Below are 23,224 nucleotides of genomic sequence, written 5' to 3'. Positions count from 1 at the left end.
GTAGCGCACTTAAATACCCTGGGTCTCGATTTTACTCATCTGAGAAATGGAGCCACGAACATGTATGTGGTTGGGCCATGTCCTTAGGAATGTTCAGGCCCAAGACAAATAATGGCTATAAGGTGGGCTTGAGACAGCTTCCTCTCTTCCCCTCCCCTTGCCCTATAAGGCCAGGGGCCTTCCCCTAAGTCTAATTCCCTAGAACACTTCTTACTGCTCCCCGAAGCTGCGCGGTTCCTTCGAGCCTTCCCTCTCCCACCCAAGCACAGTTACAACAATTACTCCCAGGATGCCAGTGGCGCACTTAGAGGTAAGGTCAGTCGCACTGGGGGCGGGGCTTCGGTTGCCGCGCGGTTTCGTCCAAGGTTCCGCTGCTTAAAAAGTGGCGAAGTCCCATCTGTAAGTCATTGGAAGCACCTAAGGGGCTTGTGAGCAGTCCGGAAAGCCATACGACTTTGGTGCTTTGGCCCGTACGCAGCGGGAGGAGGAGGAGCCTAACTGGAGGACTTCCTCTTGCCATTCATTCCTCCTAGCCGGTGGCACCACCCCATCAACTTCCGCTCCTTCCGCAAATGAGAACTGAGGGGATCGAAGCCCTGCCCCACCCTCGCCGACCAGTTCGTGGCGCGCAAGAGAACGTATCCGCCAGTGCGCGCGGAAGGCGGGATCTGGCCTACTTGGAGGTGTCCAGCCATCCTGTGTCCCCTAGGTTGGGCGCGGACTGTGAGGTGTTGCAGTTCGCCGTCAAGATGTTGCGCGTGGTGAGCTGGAACATCAATGGGATCCGGAGCCCCCTGCAAGGGATGGTATACGAGGAGCCCAGCAACTGTGCCGCCATGGCCATGGGGCGCATTTTGGACAAGCTGGATGCCGACATCGTCTGCCTTCAGGAGACCAAAGTGACGAGTGAGCGCTCAAAAATCCAGGATCCCTACCATACTTTATCTTTTCCAGTAACTTTTGTACCCTGCTTAATCTCATTTTACTTTACCATTTCTCTATCCGTAGAGCCCTCCTCTTAGACCCAGTTCAGAATCCTGATCTCCTCCCTCTAAACCCCTATTTCTCACTCCAGTTTGATGTCTTAATTCCCACTACGTCTCCTGCCCTCAGCAGAACCTTAATTCCCTCACCCATGCAACCTTGTTCCTCGCACTGATCCTCTAATTCCCACTCATTCTCCTGCCCCAGCTCAGTACCCCAAATTTCCTCCTCCTCGCACACTGTCCAGCTCCAACTCCCAAGTTAGGTCCACCAATTTCCCTTCCCTGGCCCCAGCTCAGATCCTTTAATTCCCACCCCATCTTTGCCCCCAGCTCAGACTCTCTGATTTCTTCCTTTTTACCTGTCCCTCTCAGATCCTCAGTTCTCTCCTCAGATCCCCTAGAGCTCTACCCGCATTTCTCCTTCCCAGCCTCAGAACCTCTTGTAATTTCTATCTCATGTCCCACGCCAAGGTTAGATCCCCTAGTTCCCTCTCTCTCCCACACTAGCTCAACACCTCCCATTCCTTCCCTCTCCCTTGCACCCCCCTCTAAGACCCTCTAACAACTTTTTCCTCCATCCCCAGTTCAGATCCTCTAATTGCCTCCCTCTCCTATCTCATATCCCCAGCTCAGATTTCCAGTTCTCCCTCCCATATTCCCATTTTGCACCTCCAGCTCCCTCCATTCACCTAATCACTGGCTTCCTCCCACCTAATTTCCCTCCTCCCATTCCATAGCCTACCCCCTTCTTATTCTGATATTAATTCCCTCGCTAGTCCCCACTTTTCTAGCTCCTCCTTTAATCATAGATACTTCATTTTCCCTCCCAGCTCTGGCTCTGATGTGTGCAAGGAAGTAGCCTACAACTTTAATTCCAGACCTTTCTGTGTCCTGGGCCCTACTTTTATCTCTGACACAATCTTACATCTTTTTTTTTTTTTTTTTGTAGGGGATGTGCTGACAGAGCCCCTGGCCATCATTGAGGGCTATAACTCCTATTTCAGCTTCAGCCGCAACCGCAGTGGCTATTCTGGTAAATGGGGCTTTCTGGGGATTTTAAATTAGTGATGGAGGCAGGTTGGGGGTGAAAGAATTTCCAGTATTTGATGAGAAGTTAATAAGAAACTCAGGCTTTTATTTTTAAAAGTTTTTTGAAATTACAAAGCTGCTTTTAATACTTTGGGGTGAGCCCCACAGAAATAAAAAATACTGGGAAGGGGTAACCCCCCACTGCCAGGATGGTCCACAGGAAGAGAGGCTACCTGAGAGGAAGGAAGCGCAAAAGGGATCCATTGCAGACTCAGGGCAAAAGGAATGCCGTTGGTGCTGGGACCTCTGAGCACTACAGGAGAAAACTTGAGCATGGTGGGACTGGCTCCAGGTACACAGGGAAGGTCAAGAGGGTTGGACACGAAGCCACAAAGCTACTTGGGTTCCTCCTTCTTCTCGTTTGCCTATTTCTGCTTCTGCTGAATGACCTCTGAGTCCTTCTGCTTGCAGATGTCAGCAGAAAGCCTGTCATCTTGGCACTTTCCCTTAACCTAGTAGCTCTGCTTTTTCATATTCTTCTGGCAGTTGAGCTAACGCTGGTTACCGTGGGTCATGATGAGGGCAGCAGCTCTGGCCTACCTCTGTTGCATCCCTTCGCTCTGTCCGATGTTGCAGGCCCCCCAGGCTTTTGTTCCGCAGAGCTAAAGTCACATAAAGCTACATGAAGGATAGTTTTTATGTGTAAAATTATCCTATTTGACTTTGGAAACACAGTCAGCTGTGTGGTAGTTAATCGTATGAGCTCTGGAGCCAGACTGCCTGGGTTTGAATCCTACCTCACTTCCTAGCTGTGTACCCTCTGGCAGGTTAGTCAACCTCTTTATGCTGTAGGTTTCTCAGCTGAGAAATGGAGATAATGCCTACCACCTAGGGCTAGTACAGGCATACCTTGTTTTGTATGTATATATATGGTTATATATATATATATATGTATGCATATACTTATATATAAACTTATATGTAAATAAGTATATGAATTTACATATCTATATATAAATATATTTTTATGTATACACATATATGTAAAACAGTTCACTTTATTGTGTTTTGTAGATACTGCATATTTTATAAATTGAAGATTTTATGGCAACCCTGTGTTGCAAATCTCTTGGCAGTATTTTTCCAGCAACATTTGCTCACTTCATGTCTCTTTGTCACTTTTTGGTAATTCTTACAATATTTCAAACTTTTAAAATTATATCTGTTATGGTGATCTGTGATCAGTGCTTGCAACTTGCTAAAAGCTCAGATGACAGCATTTTTTAGCAATAAAGTATTTTTTTAGTTAAGGCATATATGTTGTTTTTTTAAGACCTAATGTTATTGCACATTTAATAGACTGTAGTATAGTGACATCATTTTTATCTGCACTGGGAAACCAAAATATTCATTTGACTTGCTTCACTACAGTATTTGCTTTTTGTGGTGTTTTGGAACTGAACTCACAGTATATTGGGGTATGCCTGTATGAGGATTAAATAAATTAGTCCATGTGATAATAATAATAGCTAACATTTTTTGAGCACTTACCATGTGTCCTTGTAAAACACTTAGACTATTAGCTATTACTGTTCTGTGGCTTTTTTGTTTTTTTAAATTTTTTAAAGATTTTATTTATTTGACAGAGAGAGAGAACACAAGCAGGGGGAGCAGCAGGGGGAGAGAGCTGAGTAGGGACCCCAATGCGGAGCTTGATCCCAGGATCCTGGGATCATGACCTGAGCCGAAGGCAGGCACTTAACCGACTCAGCCTTCCAGGCGCGACGGAACTGAGACTCCAGGGTTTGAGTAGAATTGCCTCAGTCTCTTGGGAGCCATCTGTGGCCCTTGAGTTGGGAGAGTTGTCAAAACAGCCACAGTAGATGAAGATGACTCAGGTGACCTATGTGGGGGCAACAAGCTGTGCAATAGGCTGTTGGCATCGAGGCCCATTCAGAGTATCCTGTCTGTCTCCAGGTGTAGCCACCTTCTGTAAGGACAGCGCTACTCCCATGGCTGCTGAAGAAGGCCTGAGTGGCCTACTTACCACTCATAATGGGGACGTGGGTTGCTATGGAAACATGGATGAATTCACCCAAGAGGAGCTTCGGGCTCTGGATAGTGAGGGCCGGGCCCTCCTCACACAACACAAGATCCGGTAATAGCCCACATTCCCCTGTCGCTGAGCACTGCTGCTTCTACTCTTAGTGTGGTGATTCTGAGGCTCACCTTACAAGCCTAGATTCATCATGGAAAATGTCCCAGATTTGCCTTTCTTGGACTCTAGTTCTGGCTGGGTTACTCACTGTGTGACCTCGGGCAAATCATGTTCCCCTCTGAGCTTTGAGTTCCCCATCCCTACAGTGGGGAACTGGCTGGGAGGTCCAGCTCTCTTATTACCACAGGCACCTCAAAGGCAACTTAGCACAACTCATCACCCCAAGTTGCTGTTTTTCTGGGTGTCCTGTCATTGTGAATGGCAGCATCATCACCTGGTTTACCTGGCTGTTACCCTAGATGCCCCTCCCCCTGCCTTACCTGTAGTCAGTCCCCAAGTCCTGTGCATGCCAGTACATTTCATGTCTTTCTGTCCCCTTCTTCATATCCATCCCACAGGCAACCATTAAGTGGGAGCCACATGGTGTGGGGAAAGGGAGGCTTGGAAATGACCTTTTCTTTGTGTGTGGGTCTCTTTTCCTCAGGACATGGGAAGGGAAAGAGAAGACCTTGACCCTAATCAATGTGTACTGCCCCCACGCGGATGCTGGGAAACCTGAGCGGCTGTCCTTTAAAATGCGTTTCTATCGCTTGCTGCAGATCCGAGCAGAAGCCCTCCTAGCAGCGGGCAGGTATTGTAAGCCTGGGTGGTACTTGAGCTTGTTCTAGGTGCCCAACCCATTTAGGTGTCAAGCTCCATTGGAAGGAATATGGGATCTTTGTCTTTTGAGTTCCTTTACAGCCTATTTGGAGACACCAGCATGCTTGCCTGAATGGGCTCTGCTCTGTATGAGCTGTGAGGACCAGGTAAAGTGATATAAATATGGGTTTTGTACCCAGATACCTCTAAGCCCCTGTCCTGGCTCCTTTTACTCGCTATGAGTCCTGAGGCTAGTTCTCCTTTTATTTTCTCTTTTTAAGTGAGTGTATGAATCCCTACCTTACAGTATAATTTTAAGGATGAAATGAGATGAAGAAGGTAAAGTGCCTGGGAGCAAATGAAAAGTCTTGTCCCAGGGAAGAACAGGAAAGTGAGGGTGGGTTAGAGTAATCAAGGGATGCTTCCTAAAAGAAGTACCTGGGTTCAACTTTGAAGGACCAGAAAGATGCCATTATGTAGAGATCAATGAGATGATCATGTCAGATAGGGAATGATGTCATCTTTGGAGATCAGAATTGGGTTGGTCAGGTATTAAATGTAGCAAGGGGTTATGCTAAGATTGGAGAGGTAGGCTGCTATGCATTGCTGTGGGCTCCCACCTTGGCTTCAATGTGTGAGAAGGGACTGATCTCAGCTCTTGGTCCTAGAAGAAAGTAGATGGGCCAGGACTACTGAATGTCTCTTGAATGTCTCTTGAATGTCTATTTGATAATCCCATGTCATGTTTTTTAGCCATGTGATCATTCTGGGTGACCTGAATACAGCCCACCGCCCCATTGACCACTGGGATGCAGTCAACCTGGTAAGGCTCTTCCAGGCCCCTTTCCTCACTTCTGAATGTGGTTCTGTTTAGCCAGCCAACCAATGCTGGATTTTGGGTCCAAGGGTAGCTTCCTTCATGGAAAAGCAGAGCTTAGTTTGAAATAACTATTCTCAAAGCACTGAGGATTGTTCATTCATTCAGGAGACATTACTGTCTGGCCCTTGGCTTGGTCCTGAGCCATGTGCTGAGGACTCAGTTACCAGTCATTTCTGGCTCTTGGCCCCTCAGAGGTTTCAGCATGGTAGGGGGCTATGGACTTATGGCCAGCCAATTACAGAAAGGTATTTTCAGGGCTGAAGCAGAGATGGCAGGCCAGGAGTCTAGGGGAGCCTGGAGAAATGGGATTCCTGGGCCAGTCTAGACCTTAGGGAGGCATCTGAAAATGGTTGAATTTTAAAAGATGAGTAAAACAGAGCTTTGGGCCTGGGGGAAGGAAGTCATTCGAGCTGGAGCAAAGGCTGCAAGGTGAGAATTTGCTTGGTATGCATGATGAACTGCAAGTCCCATTCTTCTTAGGGGTTGACAGGGGAAGGGAAGTGAGTGGCAAGAGATGGGGTGAGAAAGTCCTTTGGGGGCCAGGTTTCGAGGTCCTTGAATTCCACTTTGCCTTGATCATTTCCCTAATACACTGTTTCCTGCTTGTGAACTTTCAGTACCTCCCTGTTACCTCTGCAATGCAGAGAAAACATCTAAGCATGGATTGAAGACTTTTTCTGGACTCTTCCCAATCTCTCTTTGCATCCTCGGTACCCCTACACAGTGTCCACTCCAGCTAGGTTGTCTCCTCTCAGTCCATTGCAAAAGTTACTTTCATTTTGACTTTTCTCACTGTACCCTCTGTCTTTTTTTATTGTATGAACCTTTCATCTTTGAGTCCTTCTAAGCCAATGGTTCTCATTCCCTGACAGCACATTAGAACAAGGAACTTTTACATGACTATTAATACCTTGGTGCCACCCCAGACCAAATAAATCAGAATCTTTTGGGTATGGGGCAAGGGTAGCAGTATATTTCACAAGGTCCCAGGCTGATTTTATTGTATAGTCAGGCTTGAGAACCACTGCACTAAAATCTACAAGCCAGTTCTCATCTTAGCTTGCCTCCTGAGGGGAGTGATTAGTAACTTACGCTGGCATAGTCCAACTCAGCATTGGGCTTGGCTCAAAGAAGGGGCTGTAGGAAGAGTCTTTTTGATTAGTTTGCAGAAGAGCCACATAAACAAATGTGGCTCCCAGTTGGGAAAATGAACAGAAATGAGATAATGAAAGAATGGTGGTGGTGGTGGTGGTGGTATGATAGAGAAGAGAGTGTACAAAGTGCGAGTCTTCAGTCCCTTCCTACCTTATTTCTCATCAGACGTTTACTCAGTCTGTTCTTTCTGCTTCATGCAATAGTGTCATATAACTTTATGCCTTTTCTTCTTAGTTCAGAACTATCATAAATCTCTCAAGTACACCTCTTACATTCTTCCTTCCAGGAAAAGAGAACTAATAGTACCAGTCACATGACAAACACAGTCTTTCCAAAATAGCAGAATATGTCCACTTCCCGAAAGACTGGCTTTTGTAGTCTTCATCTCCCCTCAATTCCCCTTGGCTACTATAGCCAGAAGCCTGGGAATTATGTTAGTATTGTCCTTCCTCTCTACCCCCATTTCCCACATTCAGCTAATCAGTGAGTACTGTTGATTTTAGTTCCAAACCGTCTCTTAATTTCATTTTTCTTTGTCTCCTCTGGCTCTACCCTAGTCTAAGTGATTATCATCTCTTGCTAACATGGACTATGATAGTTATCTCCTGCCAGTCTGCTGGTCCCTAGTCGGGTCTCCCCTTGTCTTTTGGGTTTGTGCTTCCTCTCTCCACAGGCCCATTACAGAGGCTGCACTCTCAATTTATAACACCCTCTGCCTGGGTTGCTCCTACTCAGCCTTCACTTTCCAGCTCCAGATCACTTCCTGAAAGGAAGCCTCATTGGTCCCCTGGAAGAGCTCAGGTGCCCACTTTATCCCTTGTATCATGCCTTTCACATAATCAGTGTTCTTTGAACGTTTTTTCATTGAATGGGTGGGCCAGGTGGATTGGATGGATGGGTGAATTGGGGATGAGAGCCAAAGGAAGTATTTAGGTATGGATTTCTGGAGCTCCTCAGCTGAGGAGTTTGTGGGGAAGAGAAGAGATGGTCTCTGAGACCTTTGACACACAAAATAAGCCAAATAGTTCCAGAGGGTTTAAAAGAAAAGGTAACAGTTTTCTTAACTCCTAATCCCAGCCCTGCTTCCTAGAGGTAACCACTTTTAACTTCCTGCTTTCCATCCTTTTCGTGAGCAGTTCTGAGAATTGCTTTGATTAATCAAATGACAAGCTTTCAGATTTGACATTTAATCCCAGCTCTACCAGTTCTGGACCCTGTGACCCTGAGTAGTAGTCTTTTTTGGAACAATCACATTTTCTTGTCTGAAAAATGAAGCAGTTAGTCTAAGTCTCTTCCAGGTGTAGGCATCTAGTTTTGCCTCTGTCTTCATCCCCCTCCCCCCTTCTCCAGGAATGCTTTGAAGAGGACCCAGGGCGCAAGTGGATGGACGGCTTGCTCAGTAACCTGGGATGCCAGGCTGGGTCCCATGTACGGCCCTTCATTGATAGCTACCGCTGCTTCCAGCCAAAGCAGGAGGGGGCATTCACCTGCTGGTCAGCAGTCAGTGGTGCTCGCCATCTGAATTACGGCTCCCGGCTTGACTATGTGCTGGGGGACCGGACCCTGGTAATAGACACCTTCCAGGACTCCTTCCGGCTGCCTGAGGTGATGGGCTCTGACCATTGTCCCGTGGGTGCAGTCTTGAGTGTGTCCTCTATGCCAGCAAAACAGTGCCCACCTCTGTGCACCCGCTTCCTCCCTGAGTTTGCGGGCACCCAGCTCAAGATCCTTCGCTTCCTGGTTCGTCTCAAACAAGATCCTGTTTTCAAGCATTCAGCACTGCGACTTGGCAAACAAACCCAGGTACAGATGCACCAAAATAAAGCCCGTGTGCGCTCAGCCAGGCCTCGGCCAAGTCATGCTGGCTCCAGCAGAGGCCAAAAAAACCTGACAAACTACTTCCAGCCATCCTCCAGTCGTCCCCAAGTTTCTCCTATCTTGGAGCTTCCTAGTGTGGGTGCCCTCATGACCCCAAAGACTTTAGAAGAGGAGGCGATGGCCAGAGTGGTGGAGGGGCAGGCCAGTGTTTCAGAGGCCAAGGATGAAAAGGAGGTACGGACTTCTTTTTGGAAGTCTGTGCTGGGGGGGCCCTCGCCCATGCCCCTCTGTGGGGGGCACAGGGAGCCATGTGTGATGCGAACTGTGAAGAAGCCAGGACCCAATCTGGGCCGCCACTTCTATATGTGTGCCAGGCCCCAGGGTCCTCCCACTGACCCTTCCTCCCGCTGCAACTTCTTCCTCTGGAGCAGGCCCAGCTGAACCAACCCAAGGTACACATGCCTGGCATGGTCAACCCTGTACATAATCTGAAGCCAGCTCCCTCCTAAGCTGCCTCTCTCTCCCCCAAGGATTCCTCCTCCTCTTCCACTTTCCTGAAAAACCCTTCCTTTCCTCTTCCTCTTTCTCCTTTAAGGCCTCTCTGACTCTCTCTTCTTCCTGCTTAGCTCCTCCTCATTGGTGAGCTTCTTATTCCTTTAATGTTGCGACCCAGTTCCCCACCCTACTTCCCACCTTCCTGTCAGAAATGCACAGGAACCAGTTGCCTCAGGAAGTTGATTTTAAACCCTTTTCTTTCTTGCTGAGAAATATATCTGTGTCTAAATAAAGTCTGTGTTTTTGTTTTAGCACACCATGTCCTGTAGACATTTTGGATGTGCTTCATGAGGTTGAATGAGACATTATCTCAGCACTAGGTTTACCAGCTGCCTGTAGCCTGATGATACAACTCCTAGGAAGGGGGGAGGAAGGAGGAGTGGTACTCACCTTAAAGGTGCTCTGTTGAGTTTTAAGGGTTCCCTGCGCTGCTGAAGTTAGATCAGCAAGGGAGGTGGGTGTGGTGTGTTAGAAAGCTCAGGTGGGTTGCATGGCTTTAAACCAGCATTTCCCAACTAGTGTGTCCCACAGCTGCCACAAAATGGGTTATAGAGTGGGAAGAAGTGGCCCTAGAGTTGCCAGGTAGAGCACAAATGTCAAGAGAGAGTGGATCCTAGGCAAGTAGTATCATTAGTTCACCCAGGTATGCCATACAAATGTTTTCTGTGTGCTATCACCTGGAAAGATAGGGAGCATTGCCTCGAAAAAGTTGCTTGTTACAGCCAAGTCTCTTTCCCATCTTGGAAAATAGAGCTGGTAGGTCCTGTTCTATAAGGTACTGTGGAGAGGAGAGGATAATGGATTGAGGACATCCATTCTGTGTGCTGGAAAATACCTCCAAAGTTTTGAGGAACTATTTCTCTCTTCTAGGCAGTTCAGTTAGGGCTGATTCCATTTCCTGGCTTCAGGGGCTACATGGGCATAAAGTTTCCAGGTCTACCAGTGAAGAGTCAATCCCTGGATTTTTGTTGAAACCATTGGGGAAGAGCCATTTCAAATAAACCTGCCAAGTGTCCCAGCTCTTTGTATGCAACGCACAGTGTAGTTTTTGGCTGATATCTTCCTCTTTCTGGATCAGTGTCCCTATCAGCAAAATGGGTTGGTCAGACCAACAAGTGATCTATGGTTTCCTTATGGCTCTGCCACTTGTCTGAAGGAGTCAGATATAATGCTCTTTCCTTTCTAACAAAGGGCTACAAATGATGCAGTTTGTTCTTTATTTTCAGGCTGAAGTTAGCTAGAGGCACACAACAAAGCAGAGGACAGGTGGAGGCTCAGTCCCATGTGAAGTACAGATGGGGTGGGGCTTTGAGGCAGCTGGCTTCTCAGGCATAGGTGGTGACATACTGGGGCCCCATGTTCCCAAAGTAGGAACGTTCCCACTCACTCATGAGCTCAAAGTGCACAGGCCGATGACAGAAATTGCAGGCAGCCATAGATACATCCTGGAGGGGCAGCCCCACCTCAGTCCAGGCTAACAGCAACTTCTCTAAAAGGTGGTAGGGGGTGGAGAAGGAAAGAATTGGTTAGACTAGATCTTAATTCTTGTGTCACAATACAGATATACCAAGGTAATGATCCCTTCAAGCCTGTATGATATCTTGGAACCAGAATTAATTCCTGTTTCCTCCATTGTGTGCTATGAATGTTACCATTTGTGTATGGGTGCAATTGGGAAGCACTCATTTGATGTAATTTAAAGCTGTACTAGCCTGGCGTGGACCACTTCCTAAGTACAGGATGTGCTGTGACCCAAGAAGTGAATCCATCATCAGTAAAGTGAGCCTAATGAAGATAACAGTGACCAGTAACCATACAGTGTCATCATCTGTGACCTGGGAGTCAGGCAGGGGTTATTCTGGAGTGGGTGGGAACCCAGAGGAGAGAACCTGACCCCATTGTTGGAAGTGCCTCAAGTATGTGGCAGGGCTCTGTCCTTGACGTTGTTTTTATGTTTACTCCCTGGGAGATCTTGTTTAGTCTCATTGCTTTAAACACCATTTATATGCTGATGATTCTGAACTTTTCATCTTAGCGTAGACCCCTCTTATGAATTCTAGACTTGTATGTCCAACTGCCTTTCTCTATTTCCACCTGGATGTCTAATCAGCATCTCTAATTTCACATGAGCACAGCTGAACTGATCTCCCAGCGTTTCACCTAGTCTGCTCTCTACCTTTAGCCTTACCCATCTCTCAGTTGATGGCAGTTCTGGTTGTTCAGTCCACAAATTTTAGAGCCATTCTTTATTTTTCTCTTTCTCTCTCACCACACATCCCATCTGTCAGCAAGTAACAATTGACTTTACCTTCAAAATTCAGACCACTTCTCATCACCTCTAATGCCATCATCAGGTCTGAGTGACTATCCTCTCTTACTTGGGTTATTATAGTAGCCCCCAAATGGATCTCTGCTTCCACTCATTCTGCTTCCACTCATTCTCCATTTCTCCTTCACGAGAAGTTGGACCAGTTCTGTTAAAACCTGAGTCAACTGTGTCATTCCTCTGCTCAAATCCCTCAAAAGACTGTCTGTTTCAGAGTTAAAGTCAAAATCCTTACAGTCTGGCCTCACATTCCCCTCACTATTCAGTTTTCTCTTTGCCTCTTGCTTACACCACTCCATCCACACTCATCTCCTTATTGTTTCTCAAGTATAGAAGAATACTCCTTTAATAGGGTCTTCCCTGCCTTAGTCTATTCCCTCTGCCTAGGATGACCTTCCCTTTGCTATCTGCCCATCTGACTCCTTCACTTCTTTCATAGCTTTGCTCAAGTGTCACCACAATGATCTCTACCCTTAACACTCAATGGTACAACCCTCCTCCAAACCAGCCCCTCTACACCAACACTTCCTGTTCCCTTATCCTGCTCTATTTTTTTCCATAACACTTAAAACTATCATGCTATATGCATTGCTTATTTTTTAGTTTTTTGGCTCTCTCCTTCCACTAGAATGTAAGCTCCAGAAGGATAGTGATTTTGTGTCTGTTTTGTTTACTACTGGATCCCCAGCTCCTAGAACAGTGTCTAGCAAGCAGTAGATACTCAGTAAATATTTGTTGAAAGGATGACTAAGTCTAGAAGATAAAGGAAGTAAGCCAGAGGAAGGAATGAGGGAGGGCATTCCAATAAAAAGGGAGCATTATTAGCAAAGTACCAAAGGTAAGAAAGTAGAGCAAAATAAGGGAGTTACAAGTTACTCGGTGTAGCTGGAAAAATAAAATGAATGTGGAAAAGAGGTGAAGGCACAGAGATCACCATGTTTAAGGCATGGAATGCCATGCCAGGGAGCTTCAACTGTTCTACAGGCCAGTGATCTCCAAATTTTGGACCGTACATTTTATTGGTATAAACATTTTAGCACATGCCACAAATCTATGCATGTTTTTTTATATATGGATACGTGTATCATTGTCAGTCTAAATGTTAAAGATCAATATCAGTAATGCCTAATTTCCTATTTTTAAGATTAAAAAAGGAAACACAAAATTCTAATAACCCCCCTCACCCTATGGGTCATCTCGCATACCTCACATTGGAGACCATTGTTCTAGTCTAGATGGGTAGGAAACACGAAGAGGTTTAAGCAAGGGACATATATAGTCAGATGTTTAGAAAAATCCCTCTGATGGTCACTATGGACAAGAGATTAGAAGGGACCAAGAGAGAAGCAGGAAAATTAGGAAGAAATCACATTGACATGTATTCAAAAACTGGCAATAGAAAAAAGAACAGATTTGAGAGAGACTGTAGAAACCATTTGCAGGATTTCAGGATGGGTTGACTAGGGTTAAAGGACTGGTGGAGTCATGGTAAATGCCTCTCATTTCTCTTTCCTGCAAAAGCTCAACATAAATGGACACTCAGAGAACCAAGAATACTGAGGACTCTATAATTGAAGCCCAGAGCAACTTAGAGGACTGAGCAAAAGGTCCAGGAGTCTGGATCATCAGCTCAGGCAGTAGACCTAGTGGTTATGACTGTGAAGGCAGAGACAGACTCCTCAGTTCAAATCCAGTCACTGTGTGACCTTGGACCAGTTACTATATATTTTGTGCCTCGGTTTCCACATATATAAAAGGGAAATGTTAATAATAGTATCTCAGCCTAATGAGTATTAGATGAGTTAATACATGCAAAGAGTTTAGAACAGTGCTTGGTACATGTTAAGTATTTAATAGATGTTGGCTAGCATTATTTGATGTTTTTGAATGAATGGCACCTACCTATCTTGTCTTCCTCGAACTCTCATACTACCTATACTCCAGACAAACAGAGTCACTGTTGCCAATGCATGTCTTCTGTTTTCCTATCTCTAGGTCCTTGCTCATGGAATTTCCTTATTCTGAAATGTCTTTGCACTATACCACATGTACTTCAAGGTACAACACAAGGACTTCCTCACCCACAAAGCCTTCCTAACTTCCTGCTTCCTGCTTTCTCTAGCCATTGGTGATCACTCTTCCTCCAGCTCCCAGAACACTGAAGCTCGTCATACTGGACCAGTACTGTCTATGTCTATGTCTGTCTCCTTTTTAGACTGTCAACTGCCTATGTCTTTTGTCCAGCAGACTTGGAATGAACATCTGCTGTATCCCAGGACCTCTGCTAAAAACTGCATCCAACGGGAATCCAGTAAATTTTAGGTGAATTGACTAAACGGCATCATTTAGGATAAAACCCAGGCTATTCAGTAGCTCTACAAACCTCTCAATCCAGTCCCTGTCTTGTGTTGTCTTTGTAGACTCGTAGATTGGCTCTCCTTTCTTCCACTCCATTCCTACTACCCTACATTTCAGTAACACCTGCTTATTGTTCTTGATATAACTCAAACAGCTTCACACCATTCTCTTTGCCTTTCTTTATGCTTTTCCTTCTGCAAGAAATACCACTTCCACTCTCTCTTTCTCTTCTTGGTCCAATACCACTCACCTTATAAAACTCAGCTCAGGTGTCACCTCCTGCATGTTGGGTCAGACCTCTCCTCTCTGCTCCCACAACTCTGATGCACTGTCCTTGTTGAAATGTGATGGCCTCTTAAAGTCATTGTGTTTGCTATGGCTCACCTGAACTGGAGCCCTATGAGTCTAGGGACTGTTTCTCATCCATTTATTACCCAAGTATAGGGTCTGGCACACAATAGATGTTCTAGAAATATACTTTTAAACTGAATGGCATTCATTCCCTTAACTTCTTCAGATCCTAGGGCTGAAGGGAAAGAGAGTGCTANNNACACCCATATTGAGGACTTACGCACAAAGTCTTCCATCATCTGAGGACTGTGGTGGGGAGAGGGTGCCAGACGCAGCAGCTCTTCACCCCGGGGGACAGTTGGGTAGTTGATGGCCTGCACATAGATACCATGCTTGGAGAGCAGGAGATCACAGATCTTGCTGTTCAGTGCTGCATCACCCACCTGGGCTCAGGAGAAAAGCCTGTCAGTATCTGCTACCCTGGCCCCACTATCACTAGTTCCATTAAGCAGGTGGAGGGAACCAGACCAACGAACATCATTGAATTTGGGACAGATTTTTTTTTGTTTTTCATAAGGGGCTTAGTGGCAGCTCCAGAATTTCTATCAAGGAGTTGCTCAGAGGCAGCAATTAAATTTGAAGGGCTTGGGATGGAGGTGGTGCTAGGTACCTTGTCCTGAAGCTGTTTGCAGAGCAAGCACAGTGGTTTTACCTAAAGACTATGTTAATTTGGGGTCATTCTCGGTAAGAAGATGAACCTTCCAAGCTACCTCTGGGGTGCTGTCGTTGGCTTAATTAAAAAAAAAAAAACCACAAATATTTCAAAAATAGTCTTTCCCAATTCCCCCAATATTCCCAAAAAGGAATATTGGCTTAGCCCAAGCAGTGACTATTTCTTTCTCATCCATAAAGCAGTCACAGAAAAAAGTGTCCTTACCACACCCTGACATACACACACAAATAGACGATATTTTAAAAAGAAGTAGTTCATTTTAAAGGCAGTAAATCAACATGGTTGGAAATCCAAAATAGCACTTTGAGCCATGGTGTTTGACTTTCTATTTTCTGACTTCAATTTTTTTTACTTCAATTCTTAACTAAGAGAAGTTTCACATCATGATTGTATTATACATACACATATACACATGTATGCATATACACATGTATAGAAACTGAAACATTTCTCACAAAATGATAATCTTCTCCATGTGTGATGTATTCCAACATTTTCATTTCTATTTAATAAAATTTTTTTCTATTTTTAAAAAATATGTAATACTAGTCATAACCTACTAAACTGATTTTGTGACCCACTAATGGTCTTGATCCACAGTTCCCAAAATACTGAATTATAGGTCATGGGTACCCAATATTGTGAGGGTCAGGACAGCCTAATAACTGTGAGATAATAGCTAATGCAAGAAGAGGTGACTAATCCAGAATGGCTGACAATTTTCCAAAAGGGTAACATAGCTCAAAATAAGGAGGGTAGTTAACAGGAAAGTAAAGGATTGGTAAGAGGAGCAGGTGTTGGTTTGCTGGTGTGGAAAGGCTCCCAGAAGAGATAAGTGGGTAGCAATGGTCAGGGTGGGGCTCTCACCCGGATGGGGATGATGTGGCTGGGGCAGGGGATGACAGGAAGGCCCCTGTCCATTAGTAGCTGGCGCATGTGCTTGACATTGCGCTGGTGGGCTCGCCTCAGGGCTTGGCCCTCCTCTCCCTTGAGTAGCCGCACAGATTCCAAAGCCCCAGAGAGCACCATGGGAGGCAGTGATGTGGTAAAGATGAAGCCGGAAGCATAGGAGCGCACCATGTCCACCAAGTCACGGGTGCTGGCGATGTAGCCGCCCACACAGCCAAAGGCCTTGCCTGGAGACAAGGAGGGGGAGGATAAGCACAGGGATCATAATTAGTCTTTAGAGGAACAGGATCATGTCCAGATAACACAAGAATGTGTACCAGAAGCTGGAGCTCTAGACTCCTTTCCCAGGCCTCTGCTTATCTCTCTTGTCCATGTCAAGACAGACAGCTGATAATTCTGCTGCTTTTAGGTAGGACTTCAAGGCCTGCCAGGTGCAGTGACTAGATAGGCAGTAGCTGGGTGGGGGACCTTTAGCTGGTTACGCCCAAAGGTAGAACTAAGATGAAGCTTGGGGATGGAGTGGGGGAGGAATTTAGAACCACAACTCTCCATGTACTGACTTGAACCTGGCTATTTGGCCCTGCTTAAGGTTCTTCTCAAAAAGTCCTTCAGACTTTCTCAGCAACTCTGCAGTGGGGTAGGAGTGGAAGAAAGGAATCCAGGAATTCCATAGCCTGAGGCTATGAATTCTACCCAAATAACTTCTACAGCTTTGGGGAGGGGGAAGGAAAGGGTCTTGAAGGGGCCTCCTTTCTGGATTATATATAAGGGCATCCCAAGGCACTCACTCACCAAGAGTTCCAGAGACAATGTCAATCTTGTGCATAATTCCATCACGCTCCCCAATCCCAGCACCCCGAGACCCATATAGTCCTACAGCATGAACCTCATCCACGAAGGTCAAAGCCCCATACTGGTGGGCCACATCACACAACTCTTCAAGGGGACAGATGGCACCTGAGAAAAGCCAAGGAATAGAGGTAGGAGATCACAACCCTTCCCCAGCCCCACCTCCAGTGTGGAATTTGTGACCCATAACTGCTTTGGGTTGGAAAAGGGTGAGGGTGTGCACACTCAGTTGGGACTATTTCAAACCTCCTTAAATGTGTTGACTGCCTCCACCTCATGCCCACTCAAGGTGTGTGTGTGTGTGTGTGTGTGTGTGTGTGTGTGTGTGTATTTTCCCTATTTTGTAATCAAGGCTTGCCTCTCTGTTTTCCTATTTTTACTTCTGACAATATCTGTCTTGTTTAAGCCATTGTCCAGCCTCTTTGTTTCCCCCCCTCCCCAGGTCTGTGTATTTCCACTTAGGGTTGGCACTGGCCCATATGATCCCTTTGTTTTAATAAATTCAAAAAAGCAACTTTTTGCTCCAGGTTAATGCAGTCCTGATTTCAGACCCAACTCATACCCTCAGGCAGATGCTTTTAGAAGCCTTGTCAATGTCTTTTTACTGCACTGATCCTCCCTGTTTCTATCTTTCTGGATTTCTGTCACTATCTCTTTTTTTCATAGCTATTTCCATCATTATTTCTATGTCTCCATTTTTCTGTCTCTGCTTTTGTTTTTCTTTCTCCTCTTTCCTTCTCCTCTCTCTTTTTTCTCTCTCCTTCCCTCCCTTCCTCCCCTCCATCAATCACTTCTCTTTCTCACTGTTTGTGTCCCTTTCTGTCTACCTCTATCTCTCTGCTTCAGACTTTCTTTCCCTGTACATTTGTGTCTCTGAGTTTCTTTGTGCCTCTGTCTCTGTCTTTTCTGTGTCTCTGTGGGAGTGCATTTTTCTCTCATCTCTGAGGGAACCCTCCCTCACAGTTACATGATGCTGATGGCATCTATGTTAGCCAAATCAGGTAATACTATGGACTCTCCTTTGTTTCGGTTGGAAAAACAACAAATTGAAATGAAGCGAGGACCTCTTTCTTTAATAAATCCACAAGGTGATGCCTAAAGCACATGATTTCTGCTCAAGAGGGGTAGCAATAGAATGATTTGGGCATTGTTTCAGTTGGGGAAAGAAAAGAGGTAGGAGGATAAAGTTCATTTATTTTTACTTAGATCATAATAGATGGAATGACTTCCATTGTCTCTAATTCTTACAACCAGATATTTTATGTTGGGGAAAACTGAAGCTCAGGGAGTTGAAGAGTTACCCAAGATCATAGAGCAAGTAAGTGCCAGAGGTAGGATTTGAACCCAGGTCTGTCTCACTTGAAAACATGTTTTGATTCCAGTGCTTCATACCGGAACCTGAAAAAAACTCCCAGCCAAAAGTTTGTAAAATTTTTCATTCCAGAAACCAGACACTAGAATGATTGATTTGTACATCATTTCTAATGGAGGGGGTGTTATGTGAAGGAATTGGAATCAGATGTTCTAGGGCACAAATACTTTGGCACCAATTTACTGAGCCAACCAAGACAAGTTGGGTGCTGTCTTTGAACTTCAGTTTCTTAACCTGTAAGATCAGTATAATAGCTGCCTTTGGCATTTACTGGCTGTATGATCTTGGGCAAGTTACTTTACTTGTTTATGTCTCAGTTTCCTCATGTAAATAAATAGAAATAATAATAGCACCTGCTTCATAGAATTATTGTGAAGATTAAGTGAATTAATATGTGTAAAATACTAATAATTTTGCTTGGCATATAAACAAATTCTATACATGTCAGCTATTATCATTGTTATCATGGTTTTTATGATATACATACCATCCATGGAGTGAACAGTCTCAAAGGCCACAATTTTGGGTGTCTTAGGGTTGGACTCCTTTAGAAGTTTCTTCAGGTGGTCAGGGTCATTGTGTCTGAAGACAAACTTGGCTGCTCCACTGTTGCGAATACCTTGGATCATTGAAGCATGATTGCCTGCATCTGAGTAAATCTCACACCCTGAAGAACCAAATGTATATTCCTTAAGCTTTTGTTCCAGTATTTCCACTTCAACCTCAGGGCTGACCTGACAGGGCCAGAGAGCCAGCTGTCCCTCCCTTTGAAGACCCTGTCTGCTTCCCTCTCCTCTGGAATCTTCTGTGACACCTCTTCCTCCCTTGAAAGAACTCCCCTGCCCTGAAATTCTGACCCCTACACCCTTCCCTTCAGTCATTTCTAAGCCTGATCTGGCACTGACTATCTTGGGGTGGAGGAAACTTAAATTCCCAAGAAGCTCTAGAGTTTCTTAAGGACAGGGTCTAGGTTCCTACTCCCAGATACATAAGATCAAGCCTTGGAAAGAGTTTATCCCAGGGAATGGGACTGGATTTGTTGACTTTGACTGATAATAGAATCTTCCTGGTCTAGATGAAATCCCAGCTCTTCCAGGTAGCATCCCTCTTCTTATAGTTACAGGATGGATACTTAACAAAATTTCCATTTGAATCATAAGCTCATGGCATGTCAGAGCAGATCAGAACATTAGTGAACATGGAGTCCAGCTCCTTAACTGTTATAAGTGAGGAATCTGAGGTCTACAGAGGAGAGGGACCTTTCTCTAGGGCCTGAGGAATGCAGGGCTTTTCACTGAACAAATATGGGAGAGCAGGTGGAGGTGGGAAATTGGTAGAGGGAATTGATTCTTGGCTCCCCCCAAATTACACTGACATCAAAGAATTGCGGCCTTTCATTAGAGTGAGTTATCACTTCTAACTGAGGAAATCAGGCATGACTTCCTAGAGGACCTGCCAAGAAGGAAATTAGACTGGGAGTTTCTTGAGAGCATGAATCACACATTTTGGTTGTTGTTAATGCAAGAAGATGTTATTTGAAGGATGCATTATACACAGTGTAGTTCCAATGAGTTAAGCATATGGTTATTCCCATTGCTTCTACAAATACCTTTACAAACACTTATATCTTAGTGAAAGAAGATGTTCCTTGAAAGATGCATTATAGACAGCATAGTTTCATTGAGTTAAACACAGCTATTCCCTTCTGCTTCTACACATAAGTTTACAAACACATATGTTAATGAAAGATGTTATTTGTAGTTTTGATTTGTATTTCCTTGATGATCAGTGATGTTGAGCACCTTTTCATGTGTCTGTTGGCCATCTGTATGTCTTCTTTGGAAAAATGCCTATTCATGTCTTCCTCCCATTTTTAAATTGGATGATTAGTTTTTTGGGTGTTGAGTTTTATAAGTTCTTTATATATTTTGGATACTAACGCTTTATCAGCTATGTCATTTGCAAATATGTTCTCCATTTCATAGATTGCCTTTTACTTTTGTTGATTATAAAATACCAACACTGAAACAGGAAGAAATAGAAAACTTGAACAGTCCAATAACCAGCAAAGAAATCGAATCAATAATAAAAGAACTCCCAACAAACAAAGGCCCAGTGCCAGATGCCTTCATAGTCAAATTCTACCAAACATTTAAAGAAGAGTTAATACTTACTCTTCTCAAACTATTCCAAAAAATTGAAAAGGAAGGAAAACTTCCAAATTCATTCTATGAGACCAGAATTACCCTGATATCAAAACCAGATAAAGACTCCACTAAAAAAGACAACTACAGGCCAATATCCCTGATGAACAGAGGGAAAAATTCTCAATAAAATATCAGCAAACCAAATCCAACAATATATTTAAAAAAAACATTCACCACGATCAAGTGGAATTTATTCCTGGTTTGCAAGGGTGGTTCAGTATTCACAAATCAATCAATGTGATACACCACATTAATAAAAGAAAGGATAAGAAAAAAGTGATCATTTCAATAGATACAGAAAAAACATCTGACAAAGTACAACATCCATTCATGATAAAAACCATCAATAAAGTAGGCTTAGAGGGAACATATCTCAACATAATAAAGGCCATATATGAATAACCCACAGGCAATATCATCCTCAATGGGGAAAAACTGAGAGCTCTTCCTGTATGGTCAGGAACAAGACAGGGATGTCCACTCTCACCACTGTTATTTAACATAGTACTGGAAGTCCTAGCCACAGAAATCAAACAACAAAAAGAAATAAAAGGCATCCAAATTGGCAAGGAAGAAGTGAAATTTCCATGATTTGCTCATGGCATGATGTTCTATATAGAAAACCCAAAGAACTCCACCCAAAAATTGCTAGAACTGATAAGTGAATTTGGTAAAGTCACAGGACACAAATGTACAGAAATCTGTTGCATTTCTATACACTAATAATGAAGCAGCAGAAAGAGAAATTAAGGAATCAATCTCATTTATAATTGTACCAGAAACAATAAAAAAAATGGGCACAATTGCACCAAAAATAATAAAATACCTAGGAATAAACCTAACCAAAGAGGTGAAAGACCTATACTCTGAAAACTATAAAACACTGATAAAAGAAATTGAAGATGACACAAAGAAATGGAAAGACATTCCATGCCCAAGCATTGGAATAACAAATATTGTTAAGGTGTTTATACTACCCAAAACAATCTACACATTCAATGCATCCCTATCAAAATATCAACAGCAGGGGCGCCTGGGTGGCGCAGTCGTTAAGCGTCTGCCTTCGGCTCAGGGCGTGATCCTGGCTCGCGATCTGGGATCGAGCCCCACATCGGGCTTCTCCACTATGAGCCTGCTTCTTCCTCTCCCACTCCCCCTGCTTGTGTTCCCTCTCTCACTGGCTGTCTCTCTCTCTGTCAAATAAATAAATTTAAAAAAATCTTAAAAATATCAACAGCATTTTTCACAGAGCTAGAACAAACAATCCTCAAATGTGTATGGAACCACAAAAGACCTTGAATAGCAAAAGCAACCTTGAAAAATAAAAGCAAAGCTGGAGGCATTACAATTTTGGACTTCAAGTTAGATTACAAAGCTGTAGTGATCAAAACAGTATGGCACAGGAACAAAAATAGACACATAGATCAATGGAACTGAAGAGAAAACCCAGAAATGATCCCAGAACTGTATGGTCAATTAATCTTCAACAAAGCAGGAAAGAATATTCTATGGGGGAAAAAACAGACTCTTAAACTAATGGTGTTAGGAAAACTGGACAGCAACATGCAAAAGACTGAACTGAACAATTTTCTTACACTATACACAAAAATAAATTCAAAATGGATTAAAGACCTAAATGTGAGACCTGAAGCCATGAAAATCCTAGAGAAGAACATAGGCAGTAACCTCTTTGACATTGGGTATAGCAACTTCTTATTAGATATGTCTCCTGAGGCAAGGGAAACAAAAGCAAAAATAAATTATTGGGACTTCATCAAAATAAAATATTCTGCACAGTGAAGGGAATAATCAACAAAACTGAAAGGAATCACATATTTTATCTTTCTGCCTCTGGTACCCAGTATAGGTCTAAGTACACAGTAGATGCTAAGTAAACATTTCTTGAATGAATGGATGGATAAACAAATTACTGATTTATAAGTGAGCAAATGAATATATTACTGAATGAAAGAGTGAGGATGGGTATCAAAGATGAGACCAAAGAAGTAGCTAGGAGCTAGATTATTGAGGTCTTTAGAAGCCATGATAAAAAGTTTGGGTTTGGTCCTAAGGGGGTTTGCATTTAAAAAAAAATATTATTCTGACTGTTGGGAAGAACAGAATATAGGAGGGCAAAAGTGAAATCAAGAAAATGATGTTGGGGGTGCCTGGGTGGCTCAGTTGGTTAAGTGTCTGCCTGCCTTCAGCTCAGGTCATGATCCTGGAGTCCCAAGACTGAGCCCCATATCAGGCTCCCTGCTCAGTGGTGAGCCTGCTTCTCCCTCTCTCTCTGCCCCTTCCTGCTTGTGTTCTCTCTCGCTTGCTCACTCTCTCAAGTAAGGAAATAAAATCTTAAAAAAAAAAAAAAGAAAATGATGTTTGTCTAGGCTGGGATGGTGGCAGTAGGAATGGAAAAATGTTTAATTCCAGTGGTTGAGGAGGATGTTCACTGAAAAAATTCCCAAAGAGTTTGGATTTAGTCGGGGTTGTGTGTGCTCTCAGAAAATTTTCTGAGAAGCAGTGGGGATGTTTACAGTGTCATGAAGTGTCAATAGGAAGTAAGGAAGTAGATAGCAAGTGTGGAGACTTCTGTCAAGCAGTTTGTCCATTATAGGAAGGAGAGAGATAGGGCAGTAGCTAGAGAGTGATGAGAGGACTTTTTTTTTTAGATGAAAGAGACTTTAGCATGTCTAAAGAGGAGAGGCTGAAGATACAAGAAGGAGAGAAGGAAGTGATAGATCAAGGTTCCTGAGGAAGTAGAGGGGAATGAGACACAGAGCACCAGCAAAAGGATTAGTCAACAAGAAAAAGGGTACCTCTTTCATTGTGACAGGAGAGAAAAAGGGAGGAAAGAACATGTGGGGGTGTTTGTGAGTTTGTAGGTAGTTTGTGCCAAGGA

General features: G+C 44.0%; 2 protein-coding genes and 1 pseudogene across 5 annotated transcripts in view; 1 reads left to right on the top strand and 2 right to left on the bottom strand.

The window, feature by feature from the left end:
- Positions 1 to 10,630, top strand: APEX2 (apurinic/apyrimidinic endodeoxyribonuclease 2). 2 transcript variants are annotated; one of them, XM_040631196.1, is made up of 6 exons: positions 1 to 906; positions 1,936 to 2,019; positions 3,993 to 4,173; positions 4,718 to 4,864; positions 5,626 to 5,695; positions 8,258 to 10,630. In XM_040631196.1, exons 1-6 carry the CDS (start codon positions 573 to 575, stop codon positions 9,164 to 9,166), a joined length of 1,725 nt encoding a protein of 574 aa, XP_040487130.1. In that variant the 5' UTR covers positions 1 to 572; the 3' UTR covers positions 9,167 to 10,630. The 2 variants fall into 2 exon arrangements, with proteins under 2 accessions (XP_040487130.1, XP_040487137.1); XM_040631203.1 differs by lacking the exon at positions 3,993 to 4,173 and having other exon boundaries at positions 849 to 906.
- On the bottom strand, positions 2,051 to 2,851 carry LOC121102926 (annotated as a pseudogene).
- Positions 10,484 to 23,224, bottom strand: part of ALAS2 (5'-aminolevulinate synthase 2) — a 24,968-nt gene continuing 12,227 nt past the window's right edge. For 2 of the 3 annotated variants that reach the window (XM_008711676.2, XM_008711678.2), the window contains exons 7-11: positions 18,606 to 18,785; positions 16,690 to 16,854; positions 15,856 to 16,124; positions 14,536 to 14,698; positions 10,484 to 10,769 (exon numbers count right to left, since the gene is read on the bottom strand). In XM_008711676.2, coding sequence (XP_008709898.1) covers positions 10,606 to 10,769; positions 14,536 to 14,698; positions 15,856 to 16,124; positions 16,690 to 16,854; positions 18,606 to 18,785 — 941 coding nt within the window. In that variant the 3' untranslated portion in view covers positions 10,484 to 10,605. The remainder of the gene's footprint in view (positions 10,770 to 14,535; positions 14,699 to 15,855; positions 16,125 to 16,689; positions 16,855 to 18,605; positions 18,786 to 23,224) is intronic. The other variant, XM_040631184.1, reaches the window with a different exon arrangement.

This window comes from Ursus maritimus (assembly GCF_017311325.1).
Source record: "Ursus maritimus isolate PB19 chromosome X unlocalized genomic scaffold, ASM1731132v1 scaffold_X1, whole genome shotgun sequence".
NCBI lineage: Eukaryota > Metazoa > Chordata > Mammalia > Carnivora > Ursidae > Ursus > Ursus maritimus.
Note: the sequence above shows the minus strand (reverse complement) of the source record. Positions and strands in the feature narration are given on the sequence as shown.

Excerpts from the sequence above, each read along its gene's own strand:
- APEX2 (XM_040631196.1), top strand. The coding sequence starts at position 573 with ATGAGAACTGAGGGGATCGAAGCCCTGCCCCACCCTCGCCGACCAGTT. Across the intron at positions 2,020-3,992 it reads CAACCGCAGTGGCTATTCTG|GTGTAGCCACCTTCTGTAAG; the intron begins GTAAATGGGGCT and ends GTCTGTCTCCAG. Across the intron at positions 5,696-8,257 it reads ACTGGGATGCAGTCAACCTG|GAATGCTTTGAAGAGGACCC; the intron begins GTAAGGCTCTTC and ends CCCCTTCTCCAG.